Source organism: Acromyrmex echinatior, chromosome 4 (genome assembly GCF_024713525.1).
Source record: "Acromyrmex echinatior isolate Ae372 chromosome 4, ASM2471352v2, whole genome shotgun sequence".
NCBI classification, from domain to species: domain Eukaryota; kingdom Metazoa; phylum Arthropoda; class Insecta; order Hymenoptera; family Formicidae; genus Acromyrmex; species Acromyrmex echinatior.
The window spans coordinates 16,166,207-16,188,205 of NC_141855.1; the positions used below are offsets into that span (position 1 = coordinate 16,166,207).

General features: G+C 28.5%; 1 protein-coding gene across 1 annotated transcript in view; it reads right to left on the bottom strand.

The window, feature by feature from the left end:
* LOC105145514 (metabotropic glutamate receptor 8) overlaps positions 1-21,999 on the bottom strand; it is a 124,003-nt gene that overhangs the window by 42,869 nt on the left and 59,135 nt on the right. The window contains exons 4-5 of the mRNA XM_087405082.1: positions 10,374-10,505; positions 886-1,065 (exon numbers count right to left, since the gene is read on the bottom strand). Coding sequence (XP_087261208.1) covers positions 886-1,065; positions 10,374-10,505 — 312 coding nt within the window. The remainder of the gene's footprint in view (positions 1-885; positions 1,066-10,373; positions 10,506-21,999) is intronic.

Sequence of the window (21,999 nt, forward strand, 5' to 3'; positions counted from 1 at the left end):
TTCCCGCTGCATACTAATCACCTAATTTAACCAGTAGCGGGCGTTTTAACATCAAGTTTTCTTACTTGATTGCGCAATTAGTTTCATCTTCGCTTGTTAACGCGGTCGCATATAACGATCTCATATCATAATTACCATTGTTGTAATAACTGTTATTTAACATAGCATCAACGCTGTTGCACGGTACTATCTTATGAAAGATTGCAAGTGCTACATCATGTTGTACGTTAATATGAATATCTCATTTTTATCAATTCTCGGCATAATAGCTGGACTTTAGTTTAAACAATATATATTCCCAAGAATGAATTAATAGAATTATATTTAATAATTACAAAATGACATCGAATAATTAGAAATTTCATATTTTGGCAATTTAATTGTTACATATAAAATATGTAAAATATGTAAAATATTGTACAATAAGAATATTATTTTAGATCATAAATGAAAAATCGCTAAACACAATCGATAAATTAGAAGCCTATAAAATATGTGTTTGAAACATTTAAAATAAAAATGTTAAAGCTTTACTAATAATTTAATTATAACTCCACAAAAGAAACTTAATAGATACAAATACACATGTATGTCCAAAAAATCTATTGTTACTAACAAATATGTACATGATAACATTTTTATGTATGTCCATTAAACTACAATTAAAATACATTTTTTCTGCCGAATTTTCTTGAAAAATGTAATAATAAGAAAAAAATTAACGGGATAATATTTTTTTTTTTAATATATGCCATTCTGTTATTAGAAAATATATTTATATTTATATTTATTTAATATACATTTTTTTGGGAACAAGTAACGCGCGTAATAAAACAATAATTAAATTTGATAAGCGAACAACGATCATTCCTTCATTCTACTCACCTTCTCGCCGTACTCGCCTTCCACAGCGACCGTGGAAACATATTTCCATCCGAGCAGATGGATCACCTCAACAATTGCCTGTGCCTGAAAATTATCTGGCGGTACCACTCTGCTGAAGTACTCGAACCGACTTTTATCCGAGAGTTCTGTGCTGGTAGAGGCGTAACTTATTTGCGGTATCTGCAATCACGTTACCATAAAACCAAAAAAATTGAAAAATATATCTCTGTTTTTACACATATCTGAAAAATAAATATTTGTAGCGGCAATAAAGAGAAGAGCAGAGCAGCATAAAGATATTTTTTTATAAAAATTATGATTATTATTCATAGCGACGTTATTAAATTTTATGCTTTGCATAAATTCATATCATTTATTAAAAGGAGCTTATACATATACGTAGGGGAAACTAAGATCAGTTGAATATAGGAGTAAATAGAATAATCGAGACTACATTAAAAAAAACACGTAAGATACACGTAAACGTGTCTGAGCACGCAGCAGCGATTGCCGCTAAAGTCTGCTATAATATCTTATTGCGAACACATCTATGATAGAAGTTTTGCCACAATTTTAAAAAATTGTATACCTAAGTAAATATTTTTATTTTTAAAGTTTTTGTTTTACAATATATGATTGTCTGAGATATTTGATTTCTACTTAGATAGTAAGTGTAGTTCTTACTTAATAAAGTCCAACAGATTTTTTTTGTTTGTGTCTTTGTTATCGTATATTGTTAATGTTTTTAAAAAATGAACGGATGAGGATAGTAGACTAACCACAGCATGGAACTGTACTATGACTCATTTAGTGACGACTCTAGCACTTACTCAAAATTTTATTCCTTTAAAGAGATTTTCCTCAGTGGTAAATGTTATAAATTTAGTTCCCTCATGTCCAATCTCGAAAACTAGGCTTATTCGACGTGTTTGCACGAAATGAACAAATTTTGCAAAAAGAAGTATTGTTTTGCCCTGCGAAGCGCATGTTTGTGTTTAAAATATATTTTTATAAAAGTTTTATTAATATGTAGCCAAAGATGTAGCTTAAAATAGATTATTTTAATAATCTATTTTAATAATCTTTATTTTAATAATATTATTGTTAGTCGAATTACCCCGATCCCGGGGCTAGTTGAATCAGATGGAATGCATTAGAAAAATGCATTTTTTTTTCATATTAGTTATCAGTTTCCCCTTATTATTAAAATATTATTAGATATTCAAACATATGTAGTAACTAGTGTGAAATTCATTTTTCGATAAGTTTCTTAATTTTGTCTGTAAAAATTCGAAACTAAAAAATGAGTCTATTAGCCCCGGTCTCCTCTATACAAACACATTTATTTTTTATACAGGACATAAACATTTGTTTTTTAAATATAACATAAAAAAATATATTCTTTTAATATAATTAAATATAAAAAATATAAAAATATAATAAATAAATGCATAAATAATATTATACAAAATAACACATTAAAATATATAATAATAAATATAAAATAGTAAAATAATAATGTAATAAAAAATATAATAAAATAATAATATTACATTTAATATAATATTATTGTTTTAATTTAAAATTATTTTTTCATATTACGACACTCATTTGATAGATAAATCATATAAAACCGTGCAGAGATACGTGCATGTATAAAGGTTAATATCCGCGTCATTTGATGCGCGACCCTGTTTCTCGTCGTGGATATGAAGAGAGTTCGTAATTTTGCAGCATCTGTGTGTAGGCAACAAAGAGAGATCTAATAATCTCATGCTGTTGAAAGTGGCTAAGTCTGTGTCATCCTCTCTTCCTCGCCTTCGGATTTCTTTGGTTGCAAGGTTGCAATGGATAATTCTATTTTTGCACAAAGGACATACACTTCGCCGAGATAGTTTCCTAGTGATAACATTGTTCCTTAACGGATGTTATTGTCATTATCACGCGTCCTTATCTCTCGTACTTACAGCCTCGGCATATGCGCGACAATAGCATGCGAAGCCGCACTCGCTTATTATCACTTCCCGTATTAATTTGCATCCATTTAGTTTCAATGGTTACTGTTGTGACTATTGACGTGACGTAAATTACAAGCTGCAAGAATGATCGATCGATTTTACTTGGGTCAGGTCGACGACACGAAAATGGTGAAATAATAAAAAAGAATATATATGGAGACAATATAGAGAGAGATAGAAAGTTTTTATGTTCCGTCATGATTCTCTTGAGTCAAAATGAAAATATAGGGTAAAGTCGCCTATTATGGAATAAGTTTTTTTAATATGAGATAGCGAAGTTTCTGCTAAATTAATAATAAGCTTATGTATTTGATTCTATCATGAACTTTTTACTCTCAGTGTAAAACCTGTTTAATAAAAAATTCATTATTAGATCATGTGTGTAGTCGTTGCAAAAAAAGATTCATGAAATTGAATGTTGTTAAATTTTATTGAGGTTAGTCTTTAAATCTTGTTTTATTATATAAAATAATATATAAATATATAAATATTGGATAATAAAGTCTGTATGCAGTGATAGAGTAAGATTGTATTTATAGGAAAACACGTGATATAATGATTTGTTTAACTGTAAAGATTAGATTTGGTGATCGTGAAACCGCAAGGAAACTGCATGGAAATTGTAATATGAGATACTCAGAGTATTCTTAACTAATATGAGAGCATCTAAATAATTTAATATCTCAAAACACTACTATCGAACGAAATATTAAAAATACGATTCTATTGTTAAAATTACTGACACACACATGTGTGTGTGGGCCTGTGCACAGGTCCACAAAAAAAGTACCCTGTGCTGGAGTTGAGATTCAGCTATTCTTATGTATGCTATTTGAGTTGCTGAATACGAATCTGACATGAAAATAGGATCATCCAGGGTAAATTTTCACTCTAGAGCGACAAAATGATCCATTTTTTCCCATTTTTGCTAAGACACATTAAAACTTTTTTAATTGTATCTCCGTAGCGTAAATATTTGAAAACGTGTTTTTTTAATAAACTAAAAATCTATTTACACTTCGACGCATTTTTGTTAAAAAAGGATATTTCAGTTTCATGCATGAATGTAATTACACAAAAGCGCTTTTAAAATCTAAAATATATTAAATAAAAAAGTATCAAACTAAATCTTCAAAAGCTCAATAATTATAATTTGAAATAGCAGTGTCTATAAAAGGGCAATGAGTTTAGTATGCGCACTGACAGTGCAATTATATTTTTACTTTCACAATTTGCCATATAAAAATTTTCCAAATATTTTGGTTTTCATAGAATCATCCTCAATGGATAAAAAAATTACAATAACGTAATTACGCTATTCTTCTCTATTTTCAAACTCTTCTACAGTTAAAAATTGCTAAAATCTTATTCCAAATATCGGTTATTTATTCCGAGTGATAATCTCTAGTCATTGTAAAATAGATGTAAGACAGTTTCTTAATATGGATTTAATGATTGTATGTGACATATTAGAAAATTGACAGGTCGACAGAAACATTGATCCTCGTATTGTAAATAATTTCGCATTGAGACGCTCATATTGTGAATATTTCGCATTGTACTATCAAATTACCGCAGCGAGGATTAATATACTATGATTTGCAAAGATTTTCTAACTACCAATCCACTAAAACTGTATGCTGAAAATAATGAATTATTGCTTTGAGAAAAAATACCAAAAATACAAATCATTACATTCTTATCAACGCAGTAATGATTATTTTTAGAAGTCATCGCTCATTTACAGCTAAATTTAAAAGTCGAATTTACAACTGAATGTATCAAATACAAAAGACATTTTATCTAATAAATTGCCGCGCGAAGATATAATTATTAATTAGGATTTTTTAATTAGATTAATTTTTGACATAGAAAACTGAGATTAATAAAAATGTTTGATATCACAAACAATTTGTCAATGTCTAATTACGAACCAGTAGTAAATAAATCTCTACTAGATATACTCACTGTCTTGTTTCGTAGCCATTAGTATGTCATTTACACAGCGCTGTAATTTCCATAATAGAGATGAATTTCCGAAAATGGACTCAAACTATGCATCAATATAATAAATATCATTTATATGTATTTCCTTTGTCACTTTCTTATTAGAACTTTCTATAATTTTTGTATCATTAATTTTATTACAATTTATAAATCGTGAAAATTTTATTTATACTGATTTTATTTATACTATACGCGTTATTTATTTAACAATAAACTCTATTTGAAAATGAAAAAGTTTATTGGATAATGTATTTCAATATGTCCCCTGATGCAATTAATTTTGTATTAAATATATAGTTGAATTGAAAAGTAAATAAGTTGTACATAATTCTACGTAAATTATTCATTTACACCTTCGGTTATAATTTAGAATTTAATTGATTTTGAACTCAATTAATGTTTCACTTCCGGCATTGTGGTCACCGATAAAATTCAAAACACAAAATCTGCCTAAATGATTTAATTAATAAAAAATAATTAAATTTACTTTTTAAAAAGTAACAACTATATAAAGTATATATAAATCAATACATAGAAAAAAGTAAAGCGCGCGCGCGCACACACACACACACACACACACACACACACACACACACAATTTTTAATAATCGGTGATTTTATTAAATGAAGCATTAATTAACACTTAATTAAGATAATAGTTGAAATAATTTCAAAGATCTCAAAGCCCCGCATTTATTAATAAATAATTCATATTTGAAGGAAACTCAATTTTCTGCACGAAATGCTCAACGTAACTGTCAAGTCTCCTCCCTTGTTTTCTCTCTCTCACTCTCTAGTGAGAGAGAGAGAGAGAGAGAGAGAGAGAGAGAGAGAGAGAAAGAGAGAGAAATATCGCTACATTCTCTAATAAATTTATTAATAATAATCTCAGCGCTGCTTTCTTGACGATTTTCATTTTTGATGAAGTGATTCAATAAACGGCTTGTTGCAATTCTAATAAGCGTTATTCCGATTTGCGATGCAATGCACAGCTCGCCGTCAGAATCGACTAGAATAATTACAACTGTTCTGCAAGAAAAAGAATCAGAACGAATGAATAAACGACAATCGGCTGAATAAATAGAACATTTTATATAATAAGTTATATAATTAGTCCGTAATTGGTCATACTTATTATTTTACTATTGCTTAAAAATAAAAAATAAAAAATGTACATATAACTTTTTTACTTAATTTTTTCGAAACCTTCTTACCGCGGTATTTTGATTTACAAATTTCGGGACACTCTATTTACAGAGTGTCCCAACGATTAGATTCTGGAATCAAAGTAGAGTATTCCATTTAAAACAAATCGATGTGACCTTGATCTGACCTTGGCGATGCCATTCAAGATCAAACTGATAATATCAGTAAATAGATCTTTTTAAACCTTACAACTTTTATCTGAAACACTTTTCTGTAAAACTTATATTTTCCGAGATATTCAGGTGTGCTGACCTTTTTGAGATACCCATGTATACGTACATTAAAGATGATAACTTTAGTTCTCAGGTTGCATTTTTTTTCACAATAAAAAATTTTAAAATTTATATTAAAAAAGAATTAAAAATTGTAATATTATCTCTTTATTATTTTCTTCGTAAAATGCCGGTAATATAATTATAATTAGTAGTATTATATTTATAATATGCTTGATGGGGGAGTATAATACATTCATCTTGTCCTATCCTTCGTTATATTGACAGACTTTAAAATTTTCTTTTTACTATGAGCAATTGACATAATACGAATATGCACGAGGCACAAAGGGTTAATTGCGTCCCATGGCATACAAAGGAAGAGCGTCGCATAACCATCGAGTGCAACGAGCGGCTCCATACCGGCTTTATTCCTAACGAACGAGTTACGTTTGCTATGTAAATTGAATGCGACGCGCGCGAAGGTTTGCCAAGTGGCGAAGATTAACTCAAGTTAAATAACGAGTAAAATAACGGCCATTCTCCTAATATATTATATTAACACTTAGCATCTAAGTTTTTCATCAAAATGCATCGCGTTTATAATTACACAATTTTGTAATTATAAAATTTGCAAACTCGAACGTGTTATAATGTGCCATAATAATATTTCATAAGCTCGGTTTGATCGTTTAATTATAATATTTTAATATTGATACATTTGCACAAAAATGAAAAATTAAATCAAATGCAAGTCGTTACATCGTTTTTCTCATCACTATTTATTAATTTTTTTTATTTCCATGTAGTAAACGTTATTAATCAATATTGTCCCAAGAAGCGAATTTAAAAATTGATATATACATATTGATATATATCAATTTTTAACTTCGTTTAGTATGTAATAAAATTTTTTATTACAGTATAGTAAAATTTTTATTTTAATTATAGAATAGATAAATTAATTTAATTATTGAATATATAATATATAGAAAATATATTAGGTGTTGGAATTAATTCGTAGCGTTTTTTAATGAAAGAATGTTATTTATTTCACATGAGCATTAAAAAATACATTAATGAAAGTACTTCCCATCACTTGTAAAACGCTACGAATTAATTCCAACACCTAATATGATTATAAAAAAGACAATAAAATCCATTCGTAGTAGATTCAATTCTAAAATTTATAAAAAAAATTGATTTCGAAATTTATGTAAAAAAGAATTAAAACCTGTATAATTACTATCTTTTAGTTACTCTCTCTCTCTCTCTCTTCATAACTAAAACAATAACTAATATAATTATAATTACTATCTGTGTATATTGCTTGTAATATGCTATGGGTTAATCTCTTGTAAGGATTTTGAAATTATATTGAGATACATTAAATCACAGAGAACCCCATTAGATATTTTCGGAATATTTTCCGCATGATGTATGTGAACTTTCTTGCATAAAATCGTAAATCACACAGCGGAGAGAATTGTGAAAATATGTCGCGAATGACTTTGTCCACAGTGAAAATATGTCGGCAGAAAGTGAACTGAAAAGGACACTTGGCTTCCATCGATAAATAGAAAAGGAAGTAGTTTTCAAACTCAAGTGGGTCGTTAGAAAATAATGAGAAGGACATAAAAGAGTATATGTATAATAAAATTCTCGGTACGACTTGTGCAGCACTGCTTTTCGCAAGCAAGTCTTTTTATCTTGATATAACTGCGTTGAAATAACTTGAGAGTTTAATACGCGTACACGATCAGTCTCGGGCAATTCTAAATTCTTGTCGTAGAATATAACCGTTCAGATTCAATTTTATTACATACGATCAAAACATAACAAAAAGATATCTTCAAAATAAAACTCACATAAAAAAATTAACTACAATAAATATATTGTTAGTATAATATAACCGTTCAGATTCAATTTTATTACATACGTTCAAAACATAACAAAAAGATATCTTCAAAATAAAACTCACATAAAAAGATTAACTACAATAAATATATTGTTAGTATAAAAAGAAAAATAAAATTTTAAATTCTATGCCTTATCTGCAGATCAATATACACAAACAATTAAATTATTATTCACAGTATTATATATATATATATATATATATATATATATATATATATACATATATATCAATTTATACTGAAATAATTTAAATTATTTAAAATAAAGATTGTAATGCTTAAATATTTCAGTATGAATTGATATCCACAATTCTGCAAATCGCATGCCGAAATATTTTTCATTCTTGAAACGCAATTATGAACAGAATTAGAGTAGTAATATCACATATTAAACTGACAAGCAATTTAATAATAATATTAATGCTAATAAGTAATCTTATAAGAGTATTAACAATTTGATAATAAGAATCTTAAAAACTGTTAATAATTGATGAATATATTAGATTTCTTTTACTTAATTAGATTTACTTTTATCGATCCAATTTTATATTATAATTGTCAAAATAAACTAAACAAAGGCATGTACGATCATAATATATTGTATGAAAGTTGTATAAAAAGATGAAAACTGAATAGGATATCTCAAAATTAAATTATGTATGGGAATCTGCAAGACATAATCGTATTTCGTATTTAAACAGTATTTTGACAGGAGCTGCGACGTTTGCGAGATCCATTCGTGTGTTCAACGCCGGTGATGGCGGCGGATCGATAGAACGTCTCGACAACGGTAGGAGCTTCTTTCGCAAGCCGATTTCATGCGGATCACCAGACTCTTTTCAGCGAACTTGTGCTGTATGATGTATTTTTCAAGGTGTTATGAACGTAGGAATCTTATCTGAGTCTGGTAAGGACGAAGCTGATGCCACGAAAATGGATCTGCACGGCTTTAATCCTTACAGATAGTTGATTGATAGTTCGATGTCATTACCGGCCAGGAAGTTTTGCATATGGCACAGCCATCTCATTTTCCATAAGCCGATGAAATTGCCTGCTGTCGTCTCTCTTTCTCCTTCGATTTCTTTTTCTTTCTTTTTTTCTTTTTCAAACTCATCTTTTGTAACCTTTATATCAAAAGAAGTTACGTTTTCACATGTCCTGCAAACACCTGCCGATACCCGATTGTGCTTTCTACGAAGCTGCCTTTCCAAACCGGCTATTTTTCGCTTCTCAATCTCGACGGACACACGTGGCATAGCAACACCGAATTGCGCAAATAAAGCCAAAAGAAATAACGAATGTCATGTTTTCAGAAAATCTTATTTAAAAAATTTTATTAATATACATTTCTACCAATGTAGATTAATTTGAATCTCGATTTAATTTACTATTTATATTGTATTCTAAAAAATTCTTAGAATTAAAAAGAAATGAAAAGTAAATTAAACCAAAATTAAAGTTAATCTATTTTGATAGAAACGAGCATAAGAGAAATAAATTTATTAATTATTAATCAAAGTAGATTTTAGTGTGTTAACTTAAGCATTGAGATCCGCTTTGATTGAAAATAGATTGATTTTTCTTAATTGATTTATTCTCGTCGGACGAATTCGAGTTGTAATCTTTCAAATTCTTTTTACATCTTTGCATGAGATAGTGTCCAATTTGTTATTATAAACATCGTATAACAATACCAACGTAAAAATAGCGTGTAGACGTGTATAGTTGTATGTGATCGCGATATATTTTAAATTTATACAAAGTAAATTTAAAATACAATAATTAATAATTATGAAGAATTATCATTTATACAACATATATTGTATACCTACTTCTTTTTACCTTAAATTTTAAATAAATTAAAAAGAAATGTACGGAGTGTTTAAGGAAATGAATACATATTATCGAAAGAAGCAAAATCTTCGATCATATCTTTGTTATTTTAATATATCTTTTTTAAATCAAAACAAAGATTAATTATTAAGTTAAACTTAGGAGCTCATTCTGTAACTCTGAAACGACTGTAACGTTGCAAAAAATTCGTCGTTAAAAGTTAGAATAAATCTCTTATTAGTACAAATGAAGATTCCAAATATTCGAATTAGTTAGATTGTACGGACAATTACCTTAAAGAGTCGCAAGATGTTGGCGACCATAATAGAGACCACGCTGAATGCGGCGCCTATCACGCCAGTTACCGGTTTGTGGGGAACGTAAGTGGGCGTCTTGCCATTTTCACATTTGTACTCCGATATGTCCTGAAACGAGAAAAAAATGCCAAGGTACTCTTTCATTGCACGATAATAACGATATATAATAATAAAGAGAACACTTATTTATCAAAACATCATTTAAAAACGTTTCCCGAAACGGCGAACAAATGTAGATGCAATTTTCACAATTGTGCACTTAGATTACTACCCTTAGGCACTCTATTAGTTAGCCACATCCACCCGCATTTGTTTCTGAAATCTAAAGGCAGCGACATGACCAATGTACGCCACAAACAAATATTATCACATATACATATATGCACAATTATCCATATGAATGTGGACCAATATTTAGCGAATGTAAACTAAATCCTATATAGCAAAAGTTATTAGCGTATATGTCGTTTAAAGTCACCTTTAATATTTACCGTTCACATGCTTTTTTGATTAGAAGTGGAACATGTAATCTCAAAGGTCGCGTTTTAAAAATATATAAGTACAGAATTTTTTAAATTCGATAAAATTATCTTTTTTCTTCTATATAAAAAAAAAAGATTTTTTAAAACTCGGACCACAGTACCCTCTAAATTTTTTGGAGTGGAATCTCACTCTAAACAGTGAAAATTGAGCCAATCTTGAAAAAGAATAACTCAATTTTCAATCTTCATAAGTGAGATTTCACTTTTCTGATTCATTCTACAAGTTTTAGAGAGTAAATAAAACTCAGGCAGAAAGTTATCATTTTACTTTCTTATTTAATCATCGTTTTGTAAAATAAAAAACATTAAAATAAAGTTTATAATACATTACTGATCTAAATTTGTAAGCTAAACGTAAAAAAAGAAAAATGTCTAAAACTAAAATAGAAATATTAATATCAAATTAAAAAAATATCGTAGAAATAGTTAGACTAGAAATTAAGAAGATTAGAAATAAAGAAATTAATTTTTCTAAATTTTTAAATCTTTCATAGTTTAACAATTATTAAAAAAAAGATAATTTTAGAAATCATATTACATTTCGTATTATGTATAAACGTTTCTTCATAAAATGACCTAAATAATCAACTTTCAAAATATTAGATAATACTTATGATTATAATATAGTACCCTGTATAGATTAAATATAGATATGTTTTCATTATTTGCAAAGAATTTGAAAAAAATTCAGAGAACTTTTAAAAATAAGGACAATAAAGAATATTTATTTCTTTTCTATGCTAACATAATGCACTTAGAGTTTTACTGAAAAATTATTTCAAATATTTCTTTTTTAGTTTTAACAAGAATTATGCCGCTGGATTTCCACGCGCACGTTTTTCACTCTATTCCCTCTCTATTCAACAGAGATTTGCGCAGGTAACTGTCGTGATGGATGAAATCCGACTGTGAAGTTACCATAAAGTTCGTTTCGTTGTGCGCAACTCGGTCGTGCTCGTTAGATCCATCCTACAAGCTACGATGTTACACGGTTCGTAATTAAGGAATCCTGTGTAATTCTCAATTCGATATGGAAATGTACTTGTGCGTTGGACAATTACATTTTCACCTACTTGGAATAAACAGTCAATAAACAAAACAGTCATAAACTCGCTAATAGAATGTTTATTAAAAAAGAAATATAATGTAATAATTTCTTTTAAATTTTATTGATCCGTCAAAGCAATTATATTAATCAATAGAAATATATTAATTAAATAATATATTAATTTATAACTTAGAAATTGATTTTAATTTTTAATTAGTGCTTTCACTTATTTTCTAGAAAATTCTTTTATTTCTTTATCAGTGATAACAAACACAATAATAAAAATAAGATATAATATATTTGGCAATTATATTTATATTTAGAAATATTAACTTTAATTAATTTTAAATAAAGATTATATTAAGAAAATATTTATGAGATTAATAAAAATTGCTTAAGATAGCTAGACATTTATGCAAAATTATAAATTTCTCATATTTGTTTTGTAAATCTATGAATAGTTGTCTATAACGAACTTGACATTTAATGCGAACATTACAAAGATATTATTGTTAGAAAAAGCATATTATCAGCTCACACTATATTGTAATAATTATATATACGTATATATTATATATAATTATGAAGTGCAACATTTAATAGTATCAAGTTGCCTCTATTATTTGACACATAGTTTGTATTTTGAGCTATAATAACCAGTTCGTTTAATAATATTTCAAAGTCAATTACATTTTACTAAATGTAGCTTTTGAGCAAGCTCGGTCGACTTGGAAAGTGCACTCAACGTCGAAAGACATCGTCTCACAGACATCTTTCTCAGAGGCAGATGAGTTTCGCAATATAATCATTAGTCTCTTAAATATCGTGGAATATCCGACCATTTAATGTAAATGTATCACTCCTTAATTTTTAAGTAGTGCCACAAGAAATTATTTCCGCAAGTATACAATTAAAAAATTGTGTTATAGGAGAAAATGATAAAGAATTATTTTAATAAAATGATGGAAATTAAATTAAAAATTTATTTTCAAGCCTTTTTTTATTTCTCCGAATTATTTATAAGCATTTTGAATTGTATGTATTCTATACAGTTGTAAATCTCTATGAACATAGCAGAAGTACACAATGGACGAAATTTTTGAATACATTTCTTTATTCCACTGAATTCTTTAAATATTCCGTAAAATGAGATGAGAGTTCCACTGACGTGCAATCAGTTACAAAATACATGAAAATTTTTGAGAAAAAAATGTATGCGGCACGTAAATTTTATTGATTTCCAAGCGATACCAACGATTTGTATTTACGATTTAATTTCACGAATATTCACAAACTCACTTGTGTTAGTTACGAGATTTTATCGTGCATATTCAGCGGAATTCGTGAAAACGTCTGTTCGCAGAGAACGTCGAGCGAGAAACTCGAGAATACTATTCTCTGATATGCTCAGATGATTTAAATATGGTGAAGCAAACATCACACAAATGCATGTGCGTTGTGTATTTCTATATGAAGAAATTCTTCGAAGGGCTGTATAAATTCGGAATGCATTATATTGCAACTTCAGATTATTTAAATATCATATGTGTGTCCGACGGACTTATGACATATTAATGCAATTTTTTCGAAGATAACTTGCTGTATTTATGTGTAAATCTACGTTAGTGTGACGAGAAAATTAAGTAGCGTAAAATGTATCGCTACGATGTGGAAAGAAGGCAATGCATTTATGAATGCATTATGCATGCTGAAAATCCGTTACACATTACGAATAAATACATATTTTGTCACGTGGTCTATTGCATAAATAATCAATAATTATTTATGCAATGAAATAGTAATAACATTGTTAACAGATTATTCTGTCAACCAAATCTTGTCGTGTGTAAATGTCACAGCAAAAAATTATGACGAGTAAAATGGCATGAGCTTTATTATTAAAAAATATAACTGAATTAATATGTAATTGTCATTTAGCAAATAAATTGACAGGTATAAGCCGGATTTGGCGAACATTTTAGTCTCGTTTAGAACATTATTTTGTCAAACACATAAACATACGCATATTTGGATTATTAACTCCCTCATATGAGAGACCTACAGTCAATAAATGTATTAAATTCATGTAATAATGTAGTACGACGGGATATTTGAAATTATAATATTAAGATATGTTAAATTAGATTATTAGATTATTAAAATATAATTTATAGTTGCTAAAATACAAGCATGAGAAGCTCAAAGAATAAAAAGATTAATCATCCATATTAAATGTTTTAAATACCGGTAAAAAGAGCTCATCAAACTTTTATAACTCTCGTCGACATCACAAAGTGCCTATCAATTCTTACAAGTACATAATTTACGATTAATCATTACCTGTTATCTGAATTATTCGAGTAGGTATCAGTTATGTCCGACATGATGAACGAGCTGTAAGATACAGAAAGCTATCAGTCGATGAGACGTGATGGCTCTTAAATCATGGCATCGTTCCAAAGTGTTCGGCATCTTGAGCGAGTTTTGAAAGAGACTGAAGACCAAAAAAAAAAGATTCATGCCGTTGAATCCATAGATCTTCGTTCAAGGAGGTGTGTTCTTCTGGCGAAGAAACCGTTCTCGCTCGAACGCGCGAGAAATAAATCCAAACATCAGATTTGAGCATGCATTATTCACTCCGAGAAAGATGTATTCGTTCCGACGTGAAAAATGGAAAACGAATTTGTTCAACGACCAATCAACGACCGTAAATTAAACGTACTCGCAATATCGATATTTCTAATGGATTTAATTTAAAAGGCTTTTTTTTCGTAAAACATGAGTTTCTGTTCTTAAACATATAAGTATAAGTAGTATAAGTAATAAATATATAAGTTTTCCAATAATGGTTAAAATATGTCTGTTCTTTTAGTTCATACTTTTAAATTATAAAAGTAATATACAAGAGATTTTAATAAATATCGACATATAAGGATATAAATTCATTGTAATTTTACAAAATCTGAACATTTTAATTTTTAGTATTAAAATGTTTAAGACTAACGTCACAGATTTTTATAGATATATAAAGTTAACTGTAGATTTTATATGAATTAGATCTTTCAAGTAAACAGGAGTAGATAAAAAGAGAGGAAATTTTGAAGACAAAAATAAAGAACAATAGAGCTTTTTTAACTATAGATAAATAATAAATTCTTTCAAAAAATGATTTATTTCTAATTGTAAATAATAACATGTAGAAAAAAGGTATAAATTAATGTAATATTTAAGAACAATATGTAATAATAACAATGCAAGCTCAATGAATATTGCGCACAAAAGAATACTTTTATAAAAATCTACGACTCCCACTGGTATTTGATGATTTACGATTTTCACGTGATAACTGTTCCCAGGCGCACAGTCGTAGCACCGAATGGGAAGCGAAGGCAATTGCTTGTCAGGAAACATGAGAAATAAATGGCTACGAACGAGTGTCGCGTCGCGCGAAATCAAAAGGTGGGACTTTTGGCAATTGCGGACACGAAGGTGATTCTTCAAGATCGTGCAACGTGTCGCTTAACTGTGATAACGCGATCCAATTTCGTGGTCTACGCGGAACGACGGAAAGCTATTACATCCGACAACTTTCCTTTATTAATCACATAATTAAGAGAATAATTAAAACTTGTAATATGATAGAGTATAATTAAACACGATAAAGGATGGTATTCTCTCTCCCCCCCCCCCCTCGCCAGTAAATTAATGCAAGGTGGGCTCGGATCTCTGCAAAGCAGAAGATTCAAACAAGATTTATGTTAATGTATTGAAGTATTCTCTTGATTATACCTATCATTTTAGTCAAGTTCAATAAAATAATATGATATTTAACAATGCAAATTAAAACTCCAACGTAATATCTTATATCAATCTTATATCAAGCTTAAAATTTTATTTAATTTCATTTAATTTACTTTAATCGCACGTCCAGATGTTTTTACTTAAAATTAACTTTAGAAACAAAAGGCAAGGATTCGGTTTCTTATTCTTCTGAACAAAAAGTTTAAAATTACTAGTCTAGTTTAAAATTACTTATCCCATAAAAGCATATTCATTTGTACATATTGGAGTTGAGAAAAAATTTCAATTTTACATTAAAGTTCAATTTTACATTAAAGTTAATGAAAATAAACATTTCTAAAGCACTTGTCTGTAAGTCTGTAATTCTATGCTATATAGTAACATGTTAATCCCAATTTATCTACGATTCACAGAATTTATACCGCACTTCGTACCGCTGAGTACTACATTGAGTTGCCCGCGGCGACGCAGACTTCTCTCTTTTAAGTTCGCGAGATAAATTCCCGGCGTGAATAAAAAGGAGCCAGGGGATGGAGACTGACTTATATGAATTTACTATGATTCCATGAATCTTACTCAAGCAGAAGTGCTACTTCCCGCAACGAATACATTCCCATGTTGAAACATTTTTTAGTTAGAATATAAAAAAAAATTCTGTATAATCAAGAGAAAGAAACTTTCAATAATAATTAAATCGTTTGTACATGCATTTTAGAATGCAAACACGATGTTATACAATCAATGCCGAGAGTACTTTTGAATTCTTTTACTTTTCAATCAAACAATTTCCATATAAAAAAAATTCAAGTGCTATTTTTATTAAATTTTATATACATTCTATTTTTTAGGAATCCTTTTATGTAGAAGACATGTAAGTAGAAGATATACAATTAAAACCTAACTAAAAGTACACGACAGCTTTTTACGATACAATCTTATCTAAACTTTATTCTCTAAACTATAAATCTAATTGAGAAATGGATAATTACGGTTAAAATAATATCCTTCAACTGCTAGAGTAAATTAACTTCTCTCATCGCACGAGGAAGTAAAATTAAATGCGCGCACGAAGAGCTAAATTATAGATGCGCCTCTAAATTATAAATTCCCGTCAAAAGAAAGTATTATGTCGTAATGACAAGAGCAACGTGTTACTAGAATTATTTCCGTTACACGCTGTAACTAATTTCTTTACTGGCACACTTCAAACCACTTTCGCGAACAATTCGAGTCCTGTCTGTATCACGTTCATCCGATACGTGACTCGCAATTAGAAACATCCTCCTATATCATATCCCTCAGTTTTTCTGCGTAAAATTTTGTCAATACGCTCGTGTCAATTGAACGTGGCTGGCATTACATGTGCCGAGATGAAAGATGAGTTCAGTAGTTGGAAAACGTCTGTCGAACTCCACAAATTCTGATCTATCTTTTTGGAATTTTGTCAATCGGCTTTTTTACGCTCGACATGATAGTCCTTATCGAGAGGCTTTTTACCAATGTAACTACAGTCAATGATCCTAATCCCTGACACATCCCGGCGACCAGTATATCGATCTTTCCGAATAAAGCACGAATACAATGAGATTTTAATTCCGGATGAATAAGCTTTTAGATAATCGGGCGTTTGATTTATTTTTTAAATAATAATAATTATTTTATATAACTACATAAATCTTATGTCTTTTACATGAATAAATAACTTACAAAGTCCTAAAACAAATTTCACGTTAGCATCTATAATTTTACTTATATATTTATGCGTATATATATATATATATATATATATATATATTAGGTGTTGGAATTAATTCGTAGCGTTTTACAAGTGATGGGAAATACTTTCATTAATGTATTTTTTAATGCTCATGTGAAATAAATAACATTCTTTCATTAAAAAACGCTACGAATTAATTCCAACACCTAATATATTCCACTTCTATTAACATTAATAATTATATGTCAAATTTTGTTGAAAATATAAAATATGTTCTTATTTCATACTTGTTGAATTTTTGTTTTATCAAAAAAAAATTTGTTAATGTTTGGAGTTACATATAATACAATATATTGTATATAGAACGTTAGTACTTTGATAATAAAAGAGTTTACAATTTCAAGATTTTTTACAGTATGTTTTACTTTTTATTATTGTGGCTATAATATGTTCATAGTCATCCTAACAAAATAGAACGATTTAGTTTGATTCATCTTTTTGTTTTACATATGAATTTTTTCTTTCTTGTATGAATTCCTATATGAATTTTTCTTTTGATATTACATGACTGCAACAACAACTTAGAGAATCACATTCGACTTCTCACAAACCTACGGACTTTATTACAGTTCTTCGTCAACTTCGCCAACAGAATAATAATGTTGGTCGCTGAAATTTGCAAAAAATTCTGGGCTCGACTATCATTTGTCACAGTCTGATGATAAAAAGAAAAAAAAAAGAAATACATGATCCCGCATATGCGCACTAATAAAAACGTTCCTTTACGCTTTACGATATGTGGTACAAACGACAGCAATGTTTAATTTTTTACTGTAAAATATTTTCCATAAATCTTATGCAGATTCGTATATGAGAAAAACAGGGAATAGAAGAATTACTTTTCCTTTAATTTTACAGTTACTTTTTATAATAACATTCGGTAATGATTTGCAATTTTTTATGTAATGATGACTAATTAAACATTGAGGTTACACAACGCTAAGGAAAGTCACTTTAAAAAGTAAATCGTCACCATTACATGTTACTTATTGAAAAAAATAATAAGTACGATCAGTAACGTCATAAAGTTATTCCGTTATAAGTTACATTAAAATTTTAAAAGTATAACAAATTACAAATTACGAGTCATTTTTTCTGGTAACGAATTACTTTTCCAACTCTTAATAGTATTATAACTATTGACTGCTCCAACTTTGATGTTACATTATCATCATAAAAAATTGTAACATCATTATTAAATTATTATTACAATAAAGTAACTAAATAATGTGTGTAGCAATTACAATAATTATTTCTATTCCCTAGACAAGAAATACAGCGGCATTTTTAAACTATAATTTTATAAAAAAACATCCTTGATAATTTTCTGCTCCTGTAAATTTCCTATCAAAATTTTTGTTATTTTTTGCTCATAAAAAATTTATATAATTTGTAATTTTTACCAGAAAGTTTATATTTTAAGCAAAATATTGCCATTTTTGTATTGCTCTTTTACTTTTCATATTTCATATGCTTTAATAATTTTTCTTTATTTTTTTTTTATATTAAAGAACAATCACTAAGCAATATCTTGTGCAGGATGTTGTCTTATCATATTAAAAATCATCGTATTAAAGATGAAATAGCGACACACAAATATTAGAATCCCAAATAAATATATAACACAGACCAACATGAATTTTGACCCAGAAACGGCAGTATGTTATCCTAAAGGTTTTTGACATGCAAACCAAATCCGTAGCCAAAATTGCTCCATCACTTCAGGTTTCTGAGATATTCTAATCTAAAAAGGCTTATTTCGGGCATTTTTAGAATATTTCGTTAACCTGATGGAGTAATTTTGGCTACGAATTCAAATTCGGCATAAAAAAATCTATGAAAATTGCCTATGATTATAAATAGATCAACACAGTAACATGAAAAAAATTAGATATATTGCAAAATTAGATATACTCTATCCACCGGCCTTAAGACGTCTCCAGTCGATATGTATACGCCAACTTTGCATACATTCACTAAATATTGACTACAATATGAATAATTATAATTGTGCAAAGTTGGCGTATACATTGATCATATCATCTGGAGACGCTTTAAGGTGGATATATGTTGCAATTTATATCTAATTTTTTTTATGTTACTGTGTTGACTTATTTATAATCATCATGATTTTCGTAGATTTTTTTATGTCAAATTCGCATCGGTAGCCAAAATTGCTTCATCATATCAGGTTAACGAGATATTTTAATCTAAAAATGCCCGAAAGAGGTCTTTTTGGCACTTTTGGATTAGAATATCTTGGAAACCTGATATGATGGAGCAATTTTGGCTACGGATTGGTTTTAGCATGTCAAAACCTTCGTGATTACTACCGTTTCTGGGTAAAAAAAAATGTTTTTTTTGTAAGCTGTGTAATTATTGTTTTAATAATCAAAACGATAAAAATATCAAGTTCTTTTCAAAAAAAAGAAAAATAATTTATTTGTCGAAATATGTAGTATGTAAATATTAAATATGATACACAAATATTGCATACACATTAATTAATAAATTTGTTAATTTAATTTAAAATTAAATTTTATAAGTGTGTTATTTAAAAACAGCAATAAAATGATCGAAAAAGTATAAAATAATATGACGGAATAAATTTTTCGTTTATTTTGTCTTTGATATTTTTAATTCACCGCCGAGTGAATAAAATATCACGAAAAGAAAAATTACTTTCGTAAAAATATCAAACTTTACTTTGTAAAATAAGAAAAAATGTGATAATTAATGATTTAGATGAATTATTAGATATTTCCGCGTCAATTATTACCATATCAATTTGAATGACATTACAAGGAACGATTACATCACGTCCGTAAAAAACTTATTGACAGAATTCGCAATTTCCGATCCATATCAAATTCTTTTCTCGGTTATCTATAGATACTAAAAACTAGCTGACGGAATTCACTCCCTTCCCTTCTCTTTTACACCATCCTTCGTTTCATCCCTTTGAGCTCGAGATTAACTAGAATTTGCCAAAAATCGATCAATAACAGAATGATCGATTCCAATCTACGAGTGTTAAACTCATATTGCGGAACCAGTGAATAATCAGAAGATAAAAGAAATAAACTTTTCTAAATTATTTTCCAATCAATATCTAATATATATGATGTTTTAAAAATATGAAAACCGTCTATTTCGTTACACATTTTATGTAGCTCAAATTATTAACTAAAGAATTCTTGCGATATCGTGAAAATATACTTATTGCGCAAAAATTTATCGTATTATAAATAGAAATCTAATATCGTTTCCATCTACTATAAATCGTGATGTAGTAAAATCGAACGTAAAATTCTTCAATTTAAAGAAAAATAGCGATAATAAAAATATGTTTGTCGTATTGTAATTGTCGCAGGTGGTTCCAGATTCGAGATAATTTCCGAGTACAAAGGATTTGCACGTTCAATGAAATATCCGCATTCCTCTCTTGTGAATAACAGATTGCAGTAAATTGATTAACAAAGTGCCATGTTAATTTCCGATGATAATTTTGTTAGGTATTTTAGAAGAATACCGGATAAAAATTCGAAACGAGAAATAACCTCGAGTATAAAAATATAATTTTAAAAAGCGAATGCGTCTCTCTCTCTCTCTCTGTTAATTCATTTACAGCAAACTTTTATAATTAATTGTTAAATTACGATAATATATTTAACGTTGAAATTAAAAAAGTGTTAATTAACTGAACACTTTAACATAAATTTTTGACAGTTAAACTGTGAAAGGAAAATATAAATTTGGGAAATCCATTCAAAAATATTTCTGCAATTGCGATATACATATTTTCTCTCCGAAGAAACACTGCAGTGTATATATTTGTGAGGTCTCAACATAACAACAATAAATAATTAATGAATCATTAATATAGTTCTCTGAATGTGTGGATTGTGATCGAAATATTGTTTTTATAAAAATTGACATGGATTAGCCAATTTTACTAGTGGCTGACATTTGATTCATTGATTCAAGCGATTTCATAATGTAAATATAAACATTGGTTAACAAGAAAGAAATATTGCTCTCCAGATCATAATATATATTATATTTTGGAAGGTCAATTCATATTTAATTAGTTGATATATTCAGAATAGTATTTCACACACACACACACACACACACACACACACACACACACACACACACACACACACACATATATATATATATATATATAACAATGAGAAAAAGTTTTTATATTTATTGAAATGTATATACAAAAGATAACATAATTATAAAAAGTGCGGTATTTAACAATGCAAATTTAACAAAAAATTCCGGCATAAAAGTTCCGGCAGTAGAGCTGTTATTATAACAATAATTTAAATTAATTAATTTTTTTTATTAATTAATTTTTTTATGAATCATTTACATATGTCTATAACTAATTCTCAACTAAGTTTTAAACAATATTTCAAA